Raw genomic sequence first — 24865 nt, forward strand, 5'->3', positions numbered from 1 at the left:
GTGTGGAAACCCACAAAGAAATCTCCAGCTTCCTCTGGCAACCTCCTAAGCTATCTGATTTAAGGTGAAGAGGGAGGCTGCATGAGAAGGGCTCAGCATTTTAGAACTTCAACAGGAGTTTAAAACAAAGCAGCTCTGCAGTTCCCTGTTTTGACCTGCAGGCCCTTCCTGCCATCTCTTTTGCAGCTGCTGTCACCATCAAGCCTGGTAGCAGCAGCAGTGAAACATGCAGTGGCTGTGCAGCATTAGGCAGCCCGGGGACAAGTAAATGCTGAACGCTGCAGGCACAGAAAGATTAGAAGAGTACCCAAAATCTGTTTTCTTCTGTGGGCACATCTCCTGCCCTGACATGAGCTTGGAGAGAAACTGATACAGAACCTTCAGGCTAGCAAAGCACATGGGAAGGCAGACAAAGCCCTCCCAGCATGTTAGTTGGGAGAGGGGCAAGGGCCCCAGTAAACCCTCACACCTGCCAGGAGCTACAAGAGCACAGCTCAAGTCCCCAGGGCCGACAGACCTAGTTTTGCCTTGCAAAAAGCCACCCCCAGATGCTGCACTGGGTTTCAGGAAGCAACGTGCACTGCAATGATGGAAATTGTAATTAGATACTAAGAAGCAAATATTCAGAATACTGGTGACTAAATATTGGAACAAAGGATCAGGGGAGTGGGAAATTTCCAGACCTGGAGATAATCAGCACTTAGCAGGATTAGGCTTCTCTAATGTCAAAACTCAATCTGCTTGCAGTGGGAAACAAGACTGGAGACCTTTGCAGCACCTTCCTCCCAGACACAGCTTACAGTCCTTGTGTTCTCATACAACACCATCATAGGAGACAACAGCAGTTGAAAGCCTTAGACAGCGTTTGAAAACAGGGCATCATAGCCTCACCTATCTACACACTGAATTCAGCTACTGAAAGCAAAAAAGGGAAATGCCAAAAAGCCATAGGCTGCACATCTGCAGAGCTCTGGCTTGGAGATCACCACTGTCACTCAGCATCTTGCACACCTGTTATGGCCATGTGGTGGAAAAGCACTGGGTTGATTACTTTTGGACATAAGTGTTTTCAGTTTACTCCTATCACCATCTTCCTCTGCCATCACGCATACAGCAAGGCCTGCTGCCCAGGGAGGTGGTGGAGTCACCGACCCTGGGGGTGTTCAAGGAAAGACTGGATGTTGTGTTGAGGGACATGGTTTAGTGGGAGCTATTGGTGATAGGTGAATGGTTGGACTGGATGATCTTTTAGGTCTTTTCCAACCTTGGTGATTTTATGATTCTATGAACCTGTGACAAGTATTCACCCTCTATGGCTCATGCAACCATGCAACCTACAGCAGTAGGCCTACTGTTACCACACCATGGTTATCTGTGGCAGACACTGCCTTGTACATCACCCCAGAAAACATGGGTAATTCTGCCTGCAACTCACTCCAGCTGGAGCAGTAAGTCAGGAAGAGTCAATTAATTGAATGGAAAGAAACGGCTTAAAAGATACTTATGCACTGAAATGTCATATTCTTCAAAAAAGCTCCAGATGCCTTACATCTGAGGTCATTCTCATTGCAGCAATGCTCATATTTCTAAGGAATGAGTAGTACGCTCAACAGGTTTTCTACTGAAGAACTGATTCCAGAGTATATAAAGAGTAACCATCACATGCAAAATACAAAGATATGTGAAATTATATTCGTTGGAAGGGACCTCAAAGTCACCATGGCTAGTGACGCCTTTCACTAGACCAGGTTTTCCAAAGCCCCACCCAACCCAGCCCTGAACACCACCAGGGATGGGGCATCTGCAGCTTCCCTGTGCAGCCTGTGCCACCACCTCACCAACCTCTGTGTAAAGAATTTCCTCCTAATGTCTGATCTAATCTAGCTTCACCTGCAATGGCAGGCAACTAATGCCCTAAATCACAAAACACAGCTCTCCCATAAACAGACAGCCCATGTACCTTCCCAAAGGGCTATACTTACTCTCAGGTCCTGGAGGTAGCACTGTACAGGGTCATAATCCACCACGGGAAAGAGGATCCTTGCTGCAGCACTGTTCTTTACCACTCCCCGGGAAAATGACTTCACTGGCCGGTCCACACTCTCCAGATGTCGAGGAATCTGATTTGATTTCAAGTGGATGAGGACATCATAAAGGTCCAAAGGAGGGCGGAAGACAATCTGCAGGGAAAAAAGACCGGTGCCACTTAATAGAGGACACAAGCAAGCAGGAGCAATGAGAGAGATTTGTCAAGCTCTTCTCCATAGAAAGCAGTGAAATCAAAGCTGAACTTTTGTGAGAGCATGTCAGAAGTTTGCCAAAACATCCACCAGAAAACATGTCTGTGGTGGAATGACATGGAGCTCCAGCCCAAACTGAAACACATCCCTGTCCCAGCATGAGCTCTGCTTACACCAGAAGGATGTGACCTTCACTCCCCTACACCCCGTGTGAATGCTGTAATCAAGACACAGTCCAGAGAAAGGCAGTATCACCTACAGCCCTCCTCTCGTATACTGGCTGCATGTTTCCTGGACCAGAAAAATGCACTGGGAAGGTTTCGTGTTACTCCTGCACTCCAGCTGTCCAGAAAGCTAAATACTTTAACAAGGGAGTTGCTCCCTGCCCGCACCAGACATCTAGACAGAAGGGCTACATCTTCTACCCCACTAATCTCCCAGATCTGCAGAAAAAGGTGACCAGTATCCTCAGGACAGTCCCCAGAGAAGAACTTTCCAGAAGACCAAGCAGGTCCTCTCCAGTTCTGATCAGAGTCTCCAGGAAGATCACATGAAAGCACAACAGTGGGGTGGGAAATTCAGCAAGCTAAACAAGGTGACACATTGAATGCAGAGTCCCAGAACAAGAGAAAGAAACTGAGAAGTTAGCAGAAGCCAAGCTAAACTCCAGAGGACACAAAGAGCCATCTAATAGGACAGCCCCATCTGCCCAACAGGCATTGCCCCAAAGGGCAGTAGCATCTTTCAGCAAGCAAAGAGAGGATGAGAACAAGCCCTGCTAATGGAAGAGTGCAATTCCAGACACAAATATTTGGACAGTAGGGCTCTGGCATTCTATATACAGCTGCATTAAAATGGGAATCCTAAAATTATCTGTACATTTTCATACAAGTGATGCGGGGACACGTACAGAGCCAAGTGACAACACTCAGCACGAGCTGGCTTGTAGCCAGGCCGGGGAACACAAATTAAGAACACTGACCAACATCAAATCTCAATGGTGGCCCAGCAAGAGCTGCTCTCCAACTCCAAGTCCACAGCTTTACCGTATTCTTGTGAGAGCAAAGAAGCAGAGCTCGCAAACCCATTTCTGCATCCACATGAGAACTGGCAAATCCTCAAGTGACCCAAACATAAGGGGCAAAAAATAAAATACAAATAAAATTGGAAAGCCTTGAAGCACTCCATTACACATTTAAGAAGAAACTCCAAATTGCTGTGGAAAGTTTTTTCCCCCTGCCTCAGGCTCATGCTTTGCTTACAAACAGATTAGCAGCCCTGGAAACACTATCCCAAGTTTATCCCCAGGGAACATGATAGGCCTGGGAGGACAGTGGTGCAAACCAGAGAGATGAGGAGGAATGTCACTGCAGTGGCTAAGAGGAAGGAAATGGGTTTAAGGTCTGAGGAGACCAAGTCGAGGGTTTGGGAGAATGCTACGGTCAGTCAACAGGTTGTTTCAGGAACCAGAGCCCTGTGAACCCATCTCAAACACATAGTTTTGGTCTCACATCTATGCTGTGATTGTGTCACACCAGGCAATTTCTCGCACAGCCAAGTCCTTCCATACTCCTCCCCACAGCTGGGTTCAGACATCAAGCCTGAAGTCCTGAGAAAGGCCAGGCCCTCAACTCAGGCAACTCAGCCTCATCTCAGCACAATATAGTTGTAATGTAAGGTCAACTGCAAAAAGCTGGCACCCAAGTAAGAGTTCTGTACCAGACCAGCAGCTGCAGTGATATCTCCTCCTTAACTCTGGGTTGATTCCATTCCTTACCTGTGCTGAGCCAAAGGCTCCTGACAAGCAGTGGGTGGCCAGGACAGACGGGACCCAGAGAGCACTGAGGAAATGTTCATGAAGCCTTTTCCAAAGTCACTTCCCAGCCTCCAAACAAATGAAGCTTTAAAAGGGAAACTCATCCCAACAGCAACACTGCTTTGCTCCATCATACACAAAACTACCTGAGTGAATCTGCTATTTTCAGCTGCCCTACGGGCACTCACAAAACAAAGCAATGAGTTCAGGAAAAAATAAATGAATTCCTGTTACAGCTCTGTAACAGACAATGCTCCCACCTCAGGTAAATTTCACCCCAGTGAAATTCTAGCAAAAGACAAAGCAGAAGTGAAAACAGTATCAGCAAATCCATTTTTCACTGCCCAACCAGAAGAACAGCCATTCTAAACCCAGTATCTCTTAGATCTACTCTCAAAGTACAGCTCTCCAAGCCCTCTCAACTTCCACTGTCTAAAACTTAGAACACCAAGACAAGCTCCTCTCCAAGACTGATGTTATCTCTTCTCAATGAAGAAATAAATGTAACTTAATCCTCCACACCCATTTGAGTAATGGATGTTTCAACCTAAACAAAAAAAAAAAAAAAAAAAAAATCAGTGAGAAAGCACATAGGGATAAAATACATACAGCCTTTCTCCTGTGCTCAAACTATAATAAAGCCTGCTTAAAGTGTACTAGCAAAACCCCACCACCCTGGGCTCAGACAGACGAGCACACAAGTCAAAGTTACACAGCTGTGCCAAGGTAGTCTCAGAGGTATTCCTTCCTCCAGCCATGTAGATGTGACTAGTTCAGCACACAAACATCAAGCAGACAATCAGAGAATACAAAAAGCTTCAAGGTAAGAAAGGCTGGATTAAATATCATCAGTTAGAGCAGAGCTGCTGTGCACAGTCAGGTCCGCCAGAAGCCAAGGCACCAACCTCTGTGCTCCCACCATCACTGCGTTTTGTCCCAACACAACTGTGCGTGGCACAGGGTGAATTCTACTAAATGCTACCCAAATGTCATGAGTAGAAGACCAAAGTTTGTGCTCGTTTTTTTGGTTTGGTTGTTTTTTATCTAATGAACAATTTATTTCCTCCTTCAGACTATGGCTGCAGCTCAACTTACCACAGACCAGACTCTCATTCTGGAGCAGAAGAGGTGGCAGCTACAGAGGATCTAACAAAGGGAGGTGAAACAGCTGCAGCTCCCTCCATCAACAATAGCACCACTGACTCACAGGCACAGAAGATGCCTCTTGTTATCCTCAGCAGTTAAACTAGGCATGAAGCATTATGCTTCAAATGCTGCCTGAATAGTGATGCCCATATATCAAATACTTCATATATTTGCCCATGCTTTCAGGTCACTCCCCTGCAGACAAGCTCACAGATGAAGACCGAGGAAGCTTTCTGGGTTTTGTCATCTGATTCACTCCAAGAAGCCAGTTTGCAGATTACTGATCTTCCCAACCAAGCACCTTAAGATAAAAAGCAACTAACCTCATCTCATAGTGTGATTTGGTGATTTTACCATGGCAGCAGCACGAGCCAGAAAATGACCCTAATTACTCCCAAGCTCAGCCCCTCAAAAGATGTCTTTTTTCCCTTCATCTCTCCTCAGGAACTAGCAACTCAACCTCGGCGGCCAAAAGCAGATCCTACGAACACCAGGGTTCAGAACACTCTGCTGACATCCTAAACAGTAAAAAATAAGCCTGAAGCCCAAATTATCACTATTATGGCCAGACACTGAGCAACCAGCATCAGCAACAGAAAACACTACAGTGGATACGTCCACTTACCAGCAAGTCCAAAACCTCTTTTCTTCCCTTGCTAACATCACTCACACATCCATTTTCTAAAGCACAGGGAGTGCTGCAGGTAAATTCATCCTTCAAAAAGGCATTAGGAGCCAGTAGGTTTGTTTCCTTCAGCAGTAAGTAACAATGCAAGGAACAGAAAGATACTAGCACAAGCTTCCCCCCAAGGGGCTGCTCCAAGAAACCCACCCCAGCCCTAGGATCAGGACTAAAATAGATATCCAGAGCCCATAATGTTACACAAGGGTGGTCAATGTATTACAGGTAGCCATAATGCTAATTACAGATGACACAGTGAAGCAATGGGAGGATCCAGGCAAATCTCAGCGGAAAGCAGCATATGGGTGAATATAAGGCCCCTCTCTGCTGCTTCCTATTTTAATTATTGCGGGAAACATCACTACTGGGGCTGCAACCCTGTGACCTCAGCCCTGACCCTTCCAACCCTGACCTTTCTTGAGTCCTTGTACTGAGACTCAGTCTTCAGCCTAAATACAAGGTGTCTCCCACAGGACGGACTGACTGCAAATCGAAGCCCTTCTACCCAACTATCCATGAGCACAAGAAGATCCTATCACCACCTTGCCTAGGAGCGAAGTGCGGGTAGCTGCAAATTCACACCAAAGGCAGACAATAACCACCCCATAACACAATATCCTGGATCCTTTTCAATCTGGAATTTGTCTGGCCATGAATCAGAAAGGAAGAGTAGTTACCGGCTATTCTGCCTGTTATCATCTTCCTCTTCCTCTATCCCACAATGGCCTCCCAACAGAAGGGGATGTAATGGTTACTTGGCTAAGGGAAGGTGCAAAATCTGTACGCAATGCCCAGGCAGTCACCTTGCTCCATGTAGCAAGGTCATCTTCACTAGAAAGCAGCACACCTCTTGGATGTGAGGAATGAATTTGTACACTGAGGTGGGCCCCCTGCCTCTATCCTCACCCCTCTATGCCAAAATACCCTCTCATCCCTCCTGAGAAACATCAGGTTCAATTGAAAAGGCTTCTCAGCACCCAAGTGTATGGCAGGAGTTATAAGAAAAAAAATGTATGTGGAAGAGAGGAGGATGCAACACCAAGCGCTGCTACATGTCAGTCTCTTCCTCCTACCTGCATCCACCTTCCTTGTACCATTCTCATCCCCCTCAGAAGAAAATGCCAACTGCAGCAGTATCGGCACCCAGGAGAGGAGGTACAACAATCACAGCCATTCACAGATCTTGGCCAGCACATGCCGCTATTAAACATGAGCAGTGCTGCCAAAAACAGCAGCGCTTGGCACAGCAGCCCTTCACACATCAGATCCACCAGACCAGATCTCTGCTCAGCCACACTGCTCTTGGCTCTACATGCAGCCCCAAGCAAAATCAAAGGCTCTCACAGTGCTAGGGTAGATGCTGCACTGAAAAATAGTGTTTTGACAAATACTACGCATTGTACGCTGCAGATCTTAATGCAGGAGATAGGTATCTCAGAACATGTGTTTTATGGAGAAAACCAGCATCCCAGTCCCAGTACCTTCTGAGGTCAGTGACCTGGTCATGAGACAGGCTACAAAGCCAACACCAAAAGTAACCACACTACAAATCAGAATAAAACCACAGAAATGAAGCACCTGTCCCATGGGCAGAGACAGAAACGGTGCTCTTGTTTAACAGAAGAGGACACCAACAAGACCAGAGGATTTTGTTCGTGGTCCTGAGAGACAAGGAAAGAAACCCGATTTGCACACTTCAGCTTGCTCTCCATGCAGCAAAGAAGCAACAACTTGGATTTTAATTCCACTGAAGGACCATGCTTCAGATACACAGGGGAACATACAGAGTTGGGCCCTCACTTCTCAGCCAGGTATTTCAAGCATTTTTCTTTTTAAACCAGTTTAGGTAAACAGCCTGTTTGAAAAAGGTTAAAGGAGGCTGGAGGAAACAGGTAAAAAAACTCCACGTTCTTCTCACCAGTTTCTAACTGAAGCTGCTTGACCACAAAGCTCAGACCAAATTAATTTCAATTCTTTTGCTCACTGTCAAGACAACAATCAGGTCACCTGATGCCTAACTAAATGCCATCAGAAGAGGTTTTGCAACAGCATTTGCCACTGAGCTCAGTACAGATTAAACTGAAAGGGCTGGAGAGAAGCTTCTGATGCTCTGCAATATCAAAGGACAAGCAGGGAGCCAGGATGAGCTCTTCTTCCACTACAGGAGATGTGAAGAGAGAAAGGATTTACAAAATTGAAACTAGGCAGAAGTTTTGGAGCTCAGGTTGTGCACACATGACTGCACATGGGGTCAGGACTGGAACTCCCCCACGACCAGCTCCTCTCCCAGTCTGCTTTGCCAGAACCTGGGAACCCTCACACTGTGGTCCAAGGGATTACCTTCACATCCTGACTGCTGAGTGGGTCCATGAGCTGCTCCTCCAGGGTCCGGACAGACTCTGCGGCCAAAACAAGAAGGCGCTGCAGGATCTGTGGAGGAAAAAGTTGGAGGGTGAAACTCATGACACCTTGGACATGGCGGGAATCCCACTTAGCCACTGGGCTGGGGGGCTCACCAGCACTGGGAATATAGAAATGCCCCCAGGCAGCAGGCACTGCACTGCACAGACAGAGCGCCCCAGCTCACCTGTGCTGAGGGTCGCTCCTGGGTCCATATTGAGTTCCACTTGTCTTTGGGGGTGGCGATGAACATGACAGGAAGGCGAGAGCGAGCAGCCACAAACTTGTTCTTGATCTCTGTGCAGTCAGCATCTAAAGGGGGCAGGCAGATGGGTGAGATGCTCCACTGACAGGTGGCAAGACCAGCAGCAGAACTACCTCTTGCCTATTCCCACTGAGCCTTGGCTGAAGCATGGCCTTGGCACTGTTCTGCTGGTGTGGCCACATGAAGCTGGATGATGCTGGGGCAAAGACTGCTGGATTTGCTATGAAAGCAGCCAGTGGCACCTACCAAATGCTGAAAGACGTATCTCTGCGGTAAAGCAGCGATACCAGCACATGCTGCAAGTACCTGTGAGAGAAGCTAGGAAAAGTATTGCTCTGGGCTTGCTCTGCTGTCTATAAATATCTAAATGGAGACAGGAGACGAATGAGGCCAGGCTCTTCTCGGTGGTGTGTAGCAATAGGACAAGGAGCAACGGCCTAAAACTTGAACATAGGAAGTTTCATACCAACATGCTGTAGAAGTTCTTCACAGTAAGGGTACTGCAAAAGATTGCCCAGAGAGGCTATGGAATGTCCTTCCATGGAGTCATTTTAGACCCTGTCTGGATGTCTAACTGCAAACTCACGTAGGATACCTGCTCTAGGCAGGTACTCATCTAGGCCCTTTCACATGGGTGCAGTCACTGGGACTTGGATGAGCTGGGAGCTCAGGCTATAATCTAATGAAATAGTTGATTCCCTAAAGAATCTTGTTTTGCTTATTTTTAAGTGGAATAAACAGCTCTTTGGTCAAGAAGACTTCCCACTTTGTTCACTAAAAAAAAAAATTAAGAAAATGGTGGAATGTAGAAAAATACCGTTTTCCAAAACCCATCTCTTTGCCAAGAAAAACAGTAAGTTGGGGGTGTGCTGAAACCCACCGTAACAGCTGCTCCCCTCAGGAGCTTGCTCACACTCACAAGCAGGTTTTTCTTTCTCTTTTAAATTAACCTTAAAAGCTGGGTGTTGTTATCTCACCACACCAGCACCTCAGTAAAGCCAAGACAATTCCATGGTCTCTTCTGGCTCCTGACAAAGACAGCACCCAATAGGTGATCAGACAAAACACAAGGAAAAGAGCAAGACCACAGGTCTGCTTGGATGCATCAACACACTCCTTTGGAAAACAGACACATTTACCAGGAAATCCTTAAAGGACGTGAAGCAATATAAACAATAATAAACTCTGGAGGACTGTAGCCCTTTTTCCTGGCAGGTTTCACAGAGGGGACTGGTGACAGACCCTATGATGCATGCTTCTCAGGAACCAAGACAGAAGGAGGCTTCAGACATTACCAGCCCAGCTGCTCCACTAGCAGCCCAAAGGTGACTGGCTCCTCCCACACAACAAAATATTTGGCCTCAAAGAATCAGGACAAAGCCTCAGGCCAAAATGCTGGCTATAGATGAGTGGAAGACTTTAGAGACACAACTGCATCCAACACCACCCAGTCTCATCTCAGATCTCAGCAAGAACAGAAGTGGCAGAGCATTATAACCAAAATTCAACTCTTCATAGGCAGATATATGGGGACAGGGAAGAAAGAACCAATTAAAAAACGAAAAAAACATACACAAACCCCAAAGCCAAGTTATACACAGCAGGGTAAGAGGGAAGGAATGTAAAATCTTCTTGCCTTATCTAGAAGCCATAAAGCCCTACATATTCAAGAACCCTGGAAACAGTGCTGACCAAAGGACACAGGACCCTCACACTGTGGCTCTCCTACAGCTGTGGCCTGTGTGCTTCCTGCTTACCTGTAAGGCCAGCATTCAGGTTGACAATGAGTGGGCTGTTTCTCCAGTCATAGGTTGCCAGCAAGTTGAGGAAGCGCAGAAAGCCAACCTGTGGAGAACTAAGGCAAGACAAAACAGTTCAACACCAGCACTTTAGGTTTCTCCTAACCTGACACCCCCTTCTGGAACAGGGTTCAAGAGTGTCTTAGCACTGCCTAAGCCACAGGCAGCCCCTGAAGGGATGTACGAAGTGAATGGGGAAAGCCCAGGAGTACAGGGCACTTATCCCTTCTCTAGGACATAAGTGAGAGTTCCTTCCTTTGCTCTCCCACAGCACATGCAAAATTGCTTAAACTGGAAGACGGCAGGTTTAGACTCGATATTAGATAGAAATTCTTTACTGTGAGGCTGGCAAGACACTGGAACAGTCTGTCCAGAGAGGCTGTGAATGCACCCACCCTGGAGGCATACAAGGCTAGGCAGGTGGGGCCTTGAGCAACCTGGTCTAGAGGGAGGTATCCCTGTCTACAGCAGAGGAGTTGGAACTAGACATTAAAGGTCCCTTCCAACCCAAACCATCCTACAGTTCGTCCCTTGCATATCCCAAAACCCAGGCTCTTGGGAATGGTGCAAGGGTAAACTAGAGACAGGGCTTGTCCAATCTCCAGTACGGATCCAAATTATGCTGGGCAAACCCTCACAACTGCCTTCCTGCAACCCAGTTCACTCACAAAGCAAGGCATCTGGGAAGGTGGGGCTCTTGCTAGCAGTGCATTTTAGGACACAGGAAAGCTTTCCAGACATTCTGCTAATCTGGGAAGGAAAACAGATCTTTAGCACAGGTTAGCATAACCTTTTGCCTCCACACAAAGCACAGAAGCAGCCTAACTTGATGCTTTAACATTCCACCTGCCAGAGGATAGCAAGCAATAGGCCCCAAGGGGATTATTTCTCAACATGCTGCTCTCTTCAGCTTTCAGTGGCTGACCTTCTGCCTTTCCCTTGGGAGTTCTTCCCAGTACAAACACAAGCTGCAGCCATGAGCAGCTTCCCAGGGAATCAATGAAGGCCAACAGACTGGTTACCACTACAGAGCATTCACCCCTGGTTCTCCCAGCAGCCACCCCTAGGACAGGGAGCCCCACCAGTCCTCAAGAAAACAGAAAGCACCCAGAGCCCACCAGGATGCTTACTCCCATCCTTATCTGCCTTCCCCTCGCACACAGGGAAGCATATTCCCACAGCACCAAGTATTTTTCTCCTGTACTCATTCTGGCAGCACTGGCTCACAATTCACTGCTCCATGTCCTTCCAGCACCACCTGCCTGGGAGCATCACATCATGAAAGAAAAAGGCATTCAGTGTCCATTATTCCACTCTGAGCTCCTCATCCTCACCTGGGTGGCGTGAAGGGGGCTGGTTGGAGGAAGAGAAATGCCACAAGCAAGTCCACACACTCCTCAGAGATGCCGTCACTCAGGAGCTGGGCACTGATCCAGCGCTTGGCCAGACGGCAAGTGCTGCCAAAGACAGGATGCTGCTGCTGGAGTCTGTAAGAAGGCAGAGAAGTACCCATGACTGTTCAATAGATGCATCCCAGGACCCCAGACACCCTCTTTGCATTCAAGAGAGAAAAGAGAAATAAATAACTGCTAGAAACATGAGTCCAGCACCACAAGCATGAAGTACTCTGTGGGTGTTATGATTCTGGAATAACAAAGGGGAAATGCTGCTACATGCTCCCCTTTAACCATACCACATTTTGGTACTTGATTTTCCATACCAGCAGCCTTCCAAGTCACAAAAGAGACAGCCAGTTCCCCTCTCCCCTTCCACCAGCTTACACACAGGGTTGAAGAACTACTTCCATAGTAAGCTTCTCTCCACATCACCACCTTCCACCATGCAAGGGCACTTCCACTCTATACAGCTCCTGGCTGTACCCTGCACCCCAGATTCCCAGCCTTGCCTACCCATGCAGTGAGCTGGTTAGATAGGGCTGATGCAATGTCTCGAGCTCCAGCCGCTGAGACTCCTCTGTATCCTGGTACTTCAGCATCCCTTCTGGAGTGACTACTTCCTTCAAGATTAGAGGCTCACGATGGTAGGCCACTTGGAGACGGAAAACATAGCCATCCTGAGATGAAGACAGGTGGTGAAGTCAGCCTTGGTAGCACTACAACCAGACTGTTGTTTTAAGTTGCACCCCAAGAAAACAATAGAAGCATCCCAGCAACACAGCAGTATTTCAGTGCTACCAGCTAATAAGCCAAGCACCCAAATGCAGTTTTTGTTCACCTTGACTACCTCCATAACCCCCTGCCTGTCTCTTCTACAGATCACCTATGGATCTAAAGAAAGTCTCCACTGCCTCCCCTACCTTGTATATGTCAGTGTGGGTGACTGCAGGTCTGCAGATCAACTGGTGCTGCTGCTGGAGAAGCTCAGCCAGCTGGAGGTGGAAAGCTGCCTTGATGCGCTTGATGGCTTCTTTGTCCTGTGGCCACTGGCCACTGCCTTCCATGTGGCATATGACTGGATGCAAAAGGACAACAGGAGACCAGTGAGGCTCATGTAGAAGTGGGGTGCTGGATTTGGGTGGCTGGGATTAGAGGTTATGGCAGGAATGCAGGATGAGTTGGGGATCTGGTCCTGCCCACAGCACACCAACACAAAACTTAGCAACACCACTTCCCTCTGTTTCCCCCCCCCACCAAATCATCTTCTGTTCACGTCTCTCTCCACACTCACTTTTCAAAGGGGTCAAATAAGCAGGACAGGGCTTCTCCTCTGAAGGAAGCAGCAAGTTCCTGGTCTTGACTTGCTTATGGAAGGAGTAAATTGGCTTCATGGGAATAGGAGGGAAGACCTGTAAGAAAACAGCCATCAGGTCAACCAAAAACACATAGCACAAACCCAGTAGCACCACACAGCCTCACCCCTAAACCTCCTGCAAAGCTTCCATATGAAGGGCTTGGCAACTTAAGCACAGTCAGCCCTACAGGCTGGACAGCAAAGAACTGCATCACCCCAAGCACTCCCAATCGGCGCAAAATAATGAATAATTCCCTCTATTCCCCCCTCAATCCAAGACTCAACAGTCAGAGTATCCCCCCAGTTCCCTACAAGCTATTCCATCTGTGTGCCATGCCCAGGCATACTTACATCCGTGTACCGAAGGGCCGGGTGGACGCCTTGTACAGCTGTCACTGTTAGTGGCAGCCCCTCCAGGTTCCACAGTTTGCGGCTCAGGTCATCATAGGAGCAGACAACACTGACCATGTCCTCCTCACCCGTCCCTAATGCCTGCAGACACAAAGGGAATCTTTGCTTTTACTTCTCCCACTCATGTGGCACAGGCACTCACCTTGCATTACTCATGGGCTGGCATTACAGCCAAGTTCTGAGGAACTGGGACTGCACCCCCAGCAGCTCCTGGACAGTGCACTCAGCAGAACGGGGAAGTAAAGGGGAGAGGGAACCCAAAGGATAATCTGTCTGGTAGCAGCTGCGGGCATACAAGATGCACTTCAAGAGGAAAATGAAATAATTTCTTGTGCAAGATACTAAAGCAGCAATATGAGTTTTCTCCATAGAAAGGGAGAAGCTTGAAGTGATCTGGAGATAGAGATCACACACTACTTAGAGTTCTACTGCTGCCTCCTGTCTGGTTGCTGCATCACAACATACACAGCAGTTAACAGAACACTACCCTGACTACATCCTTAGAAAAGGCAGAGCTGTAAAGCATGGCAGAAGCAAAGCCAGAAAATACCTAGAGCATCTCAGGAACCCTCAAGAGAGTATATAAGAAGCACTGAAGGGAAAACTGATGCCATCTTTGCTGCTTCTACCATCCTGCAGAACATCAGAAAGGCCTGAAAGAGGAGGAAACATGACTAATGTGAAACAGCTCTGCTCAGATATAACCAAATGGAGACGTACGCATTTGGCTTGCCCAGGCTTTACAGCAGAGCAGCAGCACCCTCTGCGGGGTGCACCGCAGATGACAACCCCTTGCTGTGAGACTGCCTATTTCTAGAGCTAACTGCACTGTCCTTCTCTCCTCAAACATAGCCTTTGACCAAAAGCTCCCTAGACTGCCCGTACACGAAAATGAGAAAAGCAAAGACGATAAGACCCACCGACAGTCCAGCATAAACAGGAATAAATTTCTGCTTTGTTCCTGCAGGGCTGGTTATAATCGGACTCCTGAACACCTCTCAGGCAAGCATCCCTTCTCACTATGGGATTTATCAACCCTGCTTATCCCAGGCTAGTTTGCAGTGAGAAAATGCACACAGATCTTATTGCATTATCACACAATCAATACAAACTGCCATCTCATCCAAAAAACTGACGTGTGGCTCTGCCAAGATTGCAAGTGAAGCTTATTTCACATCACCAAGCTGGATTTAATAATGGTTCTGGTACAGAAGACTCATCAGTCACATTTGCTACTCTGTACTCTTAAAAGGGTGAAAGGAACCCATTTCCTCTTCCATTCAACAACCAGATAAAAGCCCCAGCTTTTACCAAATATCAGTAAAGTAGAGCTAAAGTACTTACGTATCATCTCCAGACTTTAAGTTCACACCTTGAAGAGCAGAAGTACAGATGTGAACATTTCCTAGCCTACAAGATGCATCTTTTCTGTTTCTAAGTGACATTTCTTTGTTTCATGTGCACATTCAGCAGCAGCACTAGGCAACACTAGGCACGCATAGAATCATCGAATCACAAGGTTGGAAAGGACCTACAAGATCATCTAGTCTAACCATCCTCCCATCACCATTGCAACCACGGCTACTAAACCACATCTCATAGCTCCTCATCCAGACACCTTTTGAACACTGCCAAGGATGGTGACCCCCACTACCCCCCTATGCAGCCATTCCAGTGCCTGACAACTTTCTGAGAGAAAAAGTTTTCCCTTATGTTTAATCTAAACCTCCTCTGGTACAACTTGAGGCCACTTCCTCAGGTCCTGCTTCTTGCTTGGGAAAAGAGGCTAAACCCCTCCTCACCACAGTCTCCCTCCACAAAGTTGTGGAGTGCAATGAGGTCTCCCCTGAGCCTCCTTTTCTCCAGGCTAAACTATCCCAGCTCCCTGAGCTGCTCCCCATAAGACTTGTGCTTATGAAATGGAAGAAATGGAAAGCCAGAGGAATGCTAAAGGTTCCTAAAGCTTGCAGAGGATGCTTGCCAGAGCCAGAGTACTTCAGCAGCTATACCCCTGGTTAGCAGAAAAGACTCTGAAGATCTACTGCCCTGCCTGAGTGCCTTACTCTCACTATCACCTCGAAACTTCCCTACCTGTGCCTGGTCCACAAGGCAAAGATCCCTACAGCTCTTCTCAGATTATCTCCCTCACCCAAAAAACAGCCCAATTTGGTGAGCAACTGTACCTCTTTCCCATTCTTGATCACAAGATCCAGCAGCGCTCCTGTGTAGCAGATGGACGATTCAGGAATGTCCGCATGGCTATGTGAAGGGAAACAACTGAGCATTAGAGCTAGGGCCTGCCAATCCATCCACCCTGCACTGGCTGCAGAGACAGGTGACAGTCAGCCCAAGCTAAGGAATCCTTCAGTACCGGAAAGTCACGGTGAGGAGATTAATAACTCTGAGTTCTTCGCATTCTCAGCTTATCCCCTCAAAGCAGCACAACTCGTGCAGCTTCACAGGGCCAAAAGCCAAAGCTGACAACACAGCCTTTCCTTGCAGAACTCCCCTCTGAGCTGGGATAAGAGGCCTAGGTCACCTCTTTTTAATGTGCAAGGTCATCCCACTTTTCACAGGTCTAAGCTTATATAGGTAGGGTCTTGGGAGATCCAATCTTGTTTACCATTACAAGGTCTCAGATTACTTCAGGAAATGTCCTAGGGTCAAAATGGAGTCTCTTCCCAGCACTGCCAACAATAAATGTCCCAACAGCCCCTTGGCATTTAAGGCAAGAACACTGCCTCCGCCTTCCCCTTATCGTATTACAAGTAGCAGTTACTGCACGAAGCGCCTATTCTCACTACCTCCTCCTAGAAAACAGCTAGCAGTATCAAAACCACAATACTGAAATGAATTCCACACTTCACAAATCTGAGATGACCTGCAACTTTCCCCAAAGCGCAAATCTGTCAGTGGGGTTATCACAGACGTGGCACGAGCCAAGGAGCACAGCAGTGAACTCATATACAGCCACGAGCTTCTCAGCCTCTGCTGCTGCTCAGCATTACTTACAGCTTCAGTAGGTGCCTGACAATCTGCTCAGGAATGAGACGTTTCTGATAGCTGGTGCTGGCCTCCCACACCACAGCCTCGCAGATAGTGCCATCCTGGAATCGTCGCAGCTCAGACTTCTCCCCCCAGAATGTCCGGAAATCCGTGGCCTGATGGGAGACATTGGCCCAGACAGGCCAGGAGCATTGGTCACCACAAGGGCTGACAAAAGTACCCCTGTGACTGCCAGCAACACCTGCAGCTACCCACAGCTATAGCAGGGCACCAGGTATGCTCCAGCCCTTTAACTCCCTTAACCAAAAGGAAGCCTCAGGACGGGTGGAACAAAAGAAGATCAGCTCTGGGGCCTCCCACTGTTTCATCCATGTCCCCATCCCTTTCTAATTATCATCCATTTCACAGTAAAGAGCCTCCTCACTCCTTGCTGCCCTCCTCTGATACTTCTCAGGTCATTAGACAGCACCGTCAGCTCACAGTCTTCTCATCCTTGACCTACAATGGTTCACCCCAAGCAAACACTCAAAAACACACATGACATCCCAATAGCCACACACAGAGAGCTACACTCACCTCGGGGCGATCAGCCTGTGGTCCCTTCTCTAGTGTGCTAGCAGCGAACTCAGGGACAAACAGGATCCCAAACATCAGAGATCCGATATCCTTGTGTTTGGGGGGTTCAGTATCAATTGGCCACTGAAAAGAAACAAAATACAACACACATGGAGAGATGAAATCATTGTAGTAGCAGCTGACAAGATAGATATGTGTCCTGCAACAGAGGACACATAGAGACCACATTTAACACGTCTTTCTGATAAGAAAGCCAATTCTTTTCACCCTGCAGCACTGCTGGGACAGGACTTCTGCTTAGATCAGGTTTTCCAGCAGTATCCTATACCAAAGTCAAGGGTTCCAGTCCCTGTGTCCACCACAAAGGTCTATTTTCTCCCCACTGACCCAAGATTCCCTCCCCAGCATCCAGCAGTGCCACAGCATATATAAAGGACCTCACAGTCAGCAAAGGGTGCAGTGTCACTGCCCACTGTGTTACCTCAGGGGTCTGGGGCAGGGAGTGAGCCACAAGCAGTGCTCTTTTGGCCAGCCCACGGGTCAGCAGGGAGACAATGAAGGGAAGAGCTGCAGCCACATAGTTCCCACCCCGATCCATCAGCTCGTTCAGCAGCTGCATCTTCTTGCAGGCACTTTGCAGTTTGGAGACATGTTTAAGGCTGCAGGAGGAGGAGAGAAGCCAGTTAACTCCATCCCTCTGACACCTTCAACAAATCCCTCCTGAGACAGAGAGACCCTAGAGGATGAGTGAAGTGAGGAGAAGAGGATCCCGGCCCAGGATGGCAGCTACAAGAAGGGAACACAGAACTTTGGTATCCCAGGATGAAACACTGTCACCCTCTTTCTGGGAATGTATCTTGGCAATAAAAATGGAAGGGCCAAATACAAGAGATACTACTATCCACCCAAGAGCTAGCAGGGCCATCAGACAGGTCTGAGTCCACCTTGGCTGGAAACTAAAAGTAGCCCGCTCCTCTCCAAAGAGGCTCCATCAGCACCACAAAAACATGAGGAAACTCACTGGAAGACATGGTCAAAGGTTCTAAGCATGGGCTTTGAGGTCATGAGCAGTGCCTGGAAGCCATCCACCATTCTGTCATCCAGAATTTCCATGGAGCATTTGGCTTCAAACTGAACCTGAGCAAAGAGAGCAACAACACAAATGAGGAGGTAAGCAGATCATTCCAACAGCAGTTACCAGTGCTCTCCCATAAACTATGGTCACCTCAGCTCTGCGGTCACCAGCAGACCCTGAATCAAGAGAGCCTCTATCCTTAGCATGCTGTCAAGTGACCAGTATACATGCTGCTGCCCAAACAGCTTCTCCTTAATATCTCTACCAATAAGGTACACTTTCTTCTGCTCCAAAACAATTATTTCTGCTAAACAGACACTTAACTTCATCCAAAGGCACCCACACAGAATAATTCTCCTCCGCCACTCAAGCAAAATAGGTAAGCTGCAAATCCAAGACTTAAAATTTACTTCTAAGTCTTAGAGCTAAGGGTGGACATTAACATCTTAAGATGTTCTTACAAACCATCAGTACCTGGTGATATTTGCTGGCCGTCATATCCGCACAGAGGTTCACCAGTCCAGAGGGATCCACAAAGACCACTTCAAATGCATGGTGGAAGTCAGACAGTGCAGGCTAAAACAACAGATTTTCTTCTTATTGCTACAGCATAGGTACCAAAGCACCACCATGCCACCACATCCCCACAGTGAACATGTGCTTGTCACAGAAGTACTGACTGCACAGCCAAACACATACAGTTAGACAGCAACTCACCAGGCAGGTATCCGTATCCTTTGCAAGGCTGATACCTGTCACACTCAGGTCAGTGGTAGCTGTAGAAAAAGAGGAAACAGCAAGTCACGCTGCTATTTATATCTCCTGCACAGGTCAGGGGGGTACAATCGTTTACCATCTATAACTACAGTTGACTCAGTAGCACTAAACAGTGCTGGAATGTGATGCTGATCTCCACCATGGGAGATAGCATCTACCCATCCCACTCCAGTCTGTTCTACCTAAAGAGGGAGAAAAGCCAATCTTCCCTATCCTCCACCCTGCTCAGGCATCACACAGACTCTACTGACACTAGCCTCCCATTATGCAGAAAGGCCCCTGGAAACTCACCTAGGAACTGCAGGACATTTCTCAGCACCTGGTACCCACTCATCACCTTGACAATCTTGCGTTTCATCACCAGGTAGGCAACAAGCATGGAGACCAAAAAGCCACTGAAGCATCCCAAGCCCTGTGAAGGCAAACAGCTGAGTCAGCAAGAGCTCAGTGGCACCACAAGCTGCAGAGCCAAGCCCACACAGCTGCTCCTGGCCTGTCATTTTCAGCAAAGCAGCCCCAGAGCCCCAGCCCAGAAGATGTGGTGGAGAAGTCTTGTACAACAAGCAGAGATGTGGATCCCCCTGCAGAAAGGCAACATTTCAGTATGCCAGGTTGTCCCCTGACTCCTTCCCCACCCTCCCACCCCCTAACCAAAAAAAGAAAACCAAAACACTACATCAGTTCCAGGATCTCAACAAAGCATGAGCTGCTGGCTCACACAGACCCATCACAACACACAGGGCAGGAAGGAGCTCTTTGAAAACTAACTTAGCTCCAACCAGAGAACAACACCATCACCCACCAGAGCCAAACCATCAGCTTTCCATCCTGAAGAAGAGAGAACACGCAGGAGGCACTGGGCAAAGCCTGCCTAGTCTCCTGAAAGGGAACTCACCTTGCTGAGCTGCCTCTGGTTCAGCCACACTTTGAGAAGAGCCAGGCCATCCTTCATGCCTGGGAAGTCAGTGGACACACTAGACAAGAAGTGCAGGTGGGACAGCAGCACCGTGTCACAGAGAATGGAGTTGTTGTAGTGTGGGGTGGCAGGCTCAGGAGCTCCTGTGCAAGGAGATAACAGCATGCTGACCCAACCACAAACCTCCCATTCAAAGGAAATGACTGCAGTGAACTCAACTCCCAGCATTCTCTACAGGCTGCAGCTGAAATGAACAGTCTCATGCTCCCCCTGCCCCAAGCCCTACCTTCTTTGGGTGTGCTCTGCTCCAGGAACCAGGCTGTCCGGACATTGTTCTTGCTAGGATAAAAGCGGCTTGGCTTGAAGAAATTCGGGGCAGGACAGGCATGAAGTCGAACAGTAACAAGCTTTTCATCCTTGCCTGTAAGCATTAAGTGGCAGATATATGGGAGGAAGAGAGAGTCAGAGACCCAGAGGCTACAACTTAAGAAAAGGAAGCAGGCCCCACTTGGAAAACAAAAAAGCTTCTTCCCAGTGAAGCTCAGCAGTAGTGGAAATCAACTCGGAGCAGAATGACCACATCCCAAAGCCAACAATAATCCATTGCTTAAGTCCAGTCATCCATCCCTGCTGACCAGTCAGGTATACACGCACTCCCCCAGGACCGTTTTGCCTGCAGTGGCCTTGCCATGCTACTGCCTGTCCCAGATCCAAACCTGTTCTCTCTCTGGGTATACAGAAAACACAAGCAACACTTGGTAGTCAATGCATTTCACATCACCTCAGAGAAGTGCCAGACTGGATATAACAGTCTTGTGAAGGCAAGAGGATAGCAGTGAACAAGGAGTGGAGAGAAGGGACAAGAAGAACAGTGCTAGACACAGCCATGTTTCTGTCTATTTTACTTCATAAAGTTCCCAAAGGGTGATCTAGCCAGCAAGGCTGGGAGTACAGCCAAGCTGCAAAAAACAGCTCAGGAACTATAAGAGGGAAAGAGGCCTGTACATGTGTGTAAAGAGAGAAAGGAATCAGGAGCATAAAAGCTCCAAAAATTAATACCAATTGCAAGGACAATCCCAAAGTGGCCCCTCCTCAAGAAGCCTGTTACATGGTACAAGACCACTATTAATGCCAGCATCAGATTACAACCAACTGGGGCAAGACACAAGCACTACCTTGTGGCCTCAGGAGCAGAATGGGTTTGAGATGGTTGCTGTTCATGTAGGCAAACTTCACGCTGCCAAAGAGATTCTCCTTTGCTAAATGCTGGGCAATGTGGGCCAGGTATAAAGCTCTCTTGCGGTGGTAGCGCTGGTTCAGGTTGTCTTTTTCCTGGAAGATTTCCTGCAAAGAGAGGGAGAAGGGAATCACACCTTTCCTGCCCCTGGAGCCTGATTAAGCCTACGGCACTACAGCACCTACAACTCTCCATAGCCCCACAGAACCCTATCTCAGACATGCATCTACAGGCCCAGAGAGCCCCAGGTCAGTCAGGAACACTACCTTGCTGCCAGCCCACCATGCTCTAGGATCACAGATCACAGCCATGTAACCTAACAGGACATTATGATATATGAAATGCTGCTAGAACAAGAATGGACAACAAGAGGACAGAATTCTGTTAACAGCCTACAAACACTCCTCTCCTTTAAACACAGACTTGAGAGTAGGGCCAAAGCGCAGTGCCATACAAAGTCAAACTGCATTCAACTTCACCAGCAGCATGGAAGCTTCAGTTGAAGCAGAAAGAATGAAGATTGCAAGGAGCTAAAATCAAAGCAGTTGAAAGCTTTAGATCTAGCACAAGTACTGAGATTGCATTGCCAGCTTCTCAGGAAAGCTGACAGTCTGGGTATCCAGACACTTTAACCTCACTCACAAATTGAGACACAGGACAAAGGCCACAGGGAATGGGAAGGGATGGGACTCAGGTAGGCACCAAGATGCTTAGGAACTTTCACATCCAGACTCACCCGTGGCATGGTCACTGCCACATCCACATTGATCTCTGGCTTAATGCAGGTGCCCAGCAGGTAGCTGCCCACCACGCTCAACTCATCTGGGGGAAGGAAGCGGAACTTCCCCTTCACACTGAAAGGCACTTGCAGGAGTGGCACCTTCACACCATTGGGAAGCCAAGTCTGGTCAGTGATCTGAGAATAGGACAGATGAAATGCTGTAAGCATCCAACAGCAGAGACCAGCAACTCGCATGGCACAGCTCGGTGCCGGCAAGCACCTGCACCCAGGTGATGGAGCATTCCCCTCCTCCGTCCAAAGGAGGAGGGGAAAGGGCCAGTCACCAGCAATGCCTCCTCCATCCCTCCAGCACCTACATCAGTTTCTGGAGACTCTGGGATGGCACTCAACAAGTTGTTAATTTCATGAAGGAAAGCATCAATCTTCTTCTTCTTTGTCTCCTTCAGTGTCACCTCCTTTAAAAGTTCTTCAATCTACAAGGGAAAGGGGAAAATTAAAGAGAGCTGCAACACTGGAACTGCATCTGCCATTCACCTTGGCTTCTGGCACTGATAGTGAGCAAAAACACGGCAGATGAGTGGTGCAGTATTCAGTTATCTCACAGAAGCACAAAGGGTTGGAACAGACCTCTGGAGAACATCAAGTCCAACCCCACACTAAAGCAGGTTCCCTAAAGTAAGATGCACAAGTGAGGATCCAGATGGGTTTTCACTGTCTCCAGAGTCAGTGACTCCATGACGTCTCAGGGCATTCTGTTCCAGTTCTCTGTCACCCTCACTGTAGAGTTTTCTCACATTTTTGAATGAAACTTCCTCTCTCCCTGCTTGTACCCAGTGCCCATTGTCCAGTCACTGGGCAACACCTGACAGGACCTGGTCTCATCCACTAGACACCCACCCATTAAAGATTTCTAAGCATTTATGAGATTCCCCTTTGAGTTTTCTTCTCCAGGCTGAAAAGCTCCAGGTCTCTCAGCCTTTCCTTATAAGTGAAATACTCCAGGCCCCTCATCATCCTTGTGGCTGTCTTCTGGACTCTCTAAGTTCTCTCTCTTTCTTGAACTGAGAAGCCCAAGCAAGACAGAGTACTCACCAGAACAGAGAAGGAGAGAAGAACCTCCTCCACCCTGCTGGCCGTGCATCTTTTAACATACCCAGGATACCATAGGCCTTGTTAGCCACAAGGGCACGCTGCTGGCTCATGGCCTAACTGTTGTCCATCAGGACACCCAGGTCCTTCTCTGCAGAGCTCCTCTCCAGCAGGTCAGCCCCTAACCTGTACTGATGCACGTGGTTACTCCTCACCAGGTGTAGGACTCTGCACTTGCCCCTGCTGAACCTCATCAGGTTCCTCTGTACCCAACTCTCAGCCTGTCCAAGTCTCGCTCCTCCTAACACAGGCTACTTGTTTTCCCAGAACATGAAAGATTACGTCTGTAACAGTCAGTGACGTTACTCCCCCAATAAGCAACAGAACAGCCCTCGCTGGAGAGAGGCCGGATCAAGAGGGCCCAGGGGCCTGCAGACAACGTGCACAAGCCCCGAGCCCGGGCCGCGCTACTCCCAAGCCCCGGATCTGCCCGCGCTCAGGGAACACGCGTGGGGTTGACCTGCAGGCGGAGCAGGCTGGAGTGGAAAAGGTCCTCCGTCTCCTTCAGCTGGTTCAGCTCCTCGTTGGTCGGAGGTTTGTAGAGTTCGGCCCGGCTCAGTTTCACCGGCTCCAGCGCTGGGGCCGCCGCCGCCGCCTTCCTCTTCTTACCCCGTGCAGAGCCGCGCGCAGGGCTGTGTGGGCCCCGCTCCGCCTCCTCGGCCTCCGCCGCTTCTGCTGGCTCCTTGAATCCCTGTGAAGAGAAAACAGCATGACTCAAAACGTCCGATCCCGGCCGGACCGACCGACCGATCCCCAGCGCCTCCCCGCCACCCGCGTACCGCCATGGCCGCCCCCTCTCAGCCGCGTGCAGCACCACCCGCTCAGCCAGCGGCGCCACGCCGCCCTCCCATTGGCTCTCATTCCGCAGCGCAAGGCTTCCGATTGGCTGTGCCGCCCTTCTCACCCCGCCCACGGGGCCGCCGAGATTGATTGGGAGGAGCCCTCTGTCACTTTGCGGCAGGTCGTGCGGGGAGCGGAGTGCTTTACGGCGAGTCGTGCGGGGAGCGGAGTGCTTTGCGGCAGGTCGTGCGGGGAGTGAAGTGCTTTGCGGCAGCGACCCCAAATGTCGGGCTCACAAGGGGCAGCACAGCTCTCCTGGCAAGAGAGTCAGCGCCTCAACACCCTCTGCGCGCATAATTTGCTCCCAACACTTAACCTAGTTTTCTCCTCTTTTAGTTTAAACCATTCCTGTTCGTCCTATCATTAGGCTGTATAAAAAGTCAGTCTCCTCCTGCTTGTAAGAGCCCTTTGAGTACTGGAAGACTGCAATGAAGATGCCGCCTGACCAGCACTAATTCAAGCGCGCTTTCAGGCACAGCCCGCATCCTGACGAGGTGAGCTCCTCACAGGGCAGCACGTAGACACCTGCCCGTCAAGGCCCCGCCCCTTCTCCAAGCCCCGCCCCTCCTCCAAGCCCCGCCCACCGCGGCGCCTCCTGCCGTGCCCCAGCCGGGGGGGCAGGGGCGGGAGCAGGGAAGGAGGGGTGGGATTTGCGGGGGTAAAAACCCCAACCCCCATAAAGATACTGCCAAAACCCACCACAGGACACCAGTGTCACTGCATTGCCAGGCTCTGACCCCAAGGCCACCACCAGCAGAGGGTGACATGGGAACACCCTGATTCCACCCCGACAATAACGTGGCTGCAGCATCTCAGGGCCTCTAGAGATGGGCGGCTGGGGGGGACGTGGTGCCTCCACCTGGATTAAGAGCACTAGAATGAAGGGGGGAGGGGTTGGCAGACTGTGTGTACACCTATGTGGGTACAACCGTGGTTGACGGTGGCAACGTGTGGCAATGTGCCCGTGGGGTGCTGATGCCCTCAGCTGAGTGCCACTCACTGTGGAGCGCCTCCGTGTCACTCAGAAATGGGGACAC

General features: G+C 49.1%; 1 protein-coding gene across 1 annotated transcript in view; it reads right to left on the reverse strand.

Moving 5' to 3' along the window:
* NOL6 (nucleolar protein 6) overlaps positions 1-23843 on the reverse strand; it is a 33930-nt gene extending 10087 nt beyond the window's left edge. The window contains exons 1-24 of the mRNA XM_072359280.1: positions 23768-23843; positions 23449-23679; positions 22196-22312; positions 21834-22013; positions 21036-21204; positions 20147-20281; positions 19840-20003; positions 19236-19356; positions 18885-18943; positions 18642-18743; positions 18114-18229; positions 17574-17751; positions 17093-17215; positions 16523-16671; positions 15694-15769; positions 13451-13591; positions 13037-13154; positions 12666-12820; positions 12259-12422; positions 11683-11835; positions 10307-10404; positions 8472-8596; positions 8225-8314; positions 1983-2180 (exon numbers count right to left, since the gene is read on the reverse strand). Of these exons, the coding sequence (XP_072215381.1) occupies positions 1983-2180; positions 8225-8314; positions 8472-8596; positions 10307-10404; positions 11683-11835; positions 12259-12422; positions 12666-12820; positions 13037-13154; positions 13451-13591; positions 15694-15769; positions 16523-16671; positions 17093-17215; positions 17574-17751; positions 18114-18229; positions 18642-18743; positions 18885-18943; positions 19236-19356; positions 19840-20003; positions 20147-20281; positions 21036-21204; positions 21834-22013; positions 22196-22312; positions 23449-23679; positions 23768-23773 (3168 nt within the window). The 5' untranslated portion in view covers positions 23774-23843. The remainder of the gene's footprint in view (positions 1-1982; positions 2181-8224; positions 8315-8471; positions 8597-10306; positions 10405-11682; positions 11836-12258; positions 12423-12665; positions 12821-13036; positions 13155-13450; positions 13592-15693; positions 15770-16522; positions 16672-17092; positions 17216-17573; positions 17752-18113; positions 18230-18641; positions 18744-18884; positions 18944-19235; positions 19357-19839; positions 20004-20146; positions 20282-21035; positions 21205-21833; positions 22014-22195; positions 22313-23448; positions 23680-23767) is intronic.
* Positions 23844-24865: the final 1022 nt, after the last annotated feature.

Source organism: Excalfactoria chinensis, chromosome Z, assembly GCF_039878825.1.
Source record: "Excalfactoria chinensis isolate bCotChi1 chromosome Z, bCotChi1.hap2, whole genome shotgun sequence".
Taxonomy (NCBI): Eukaryota; Metazoa; Chordata; class Aves; order Galliformes; family Phasianidae; genus Excalfactoria; species Excalfactoria chinensis.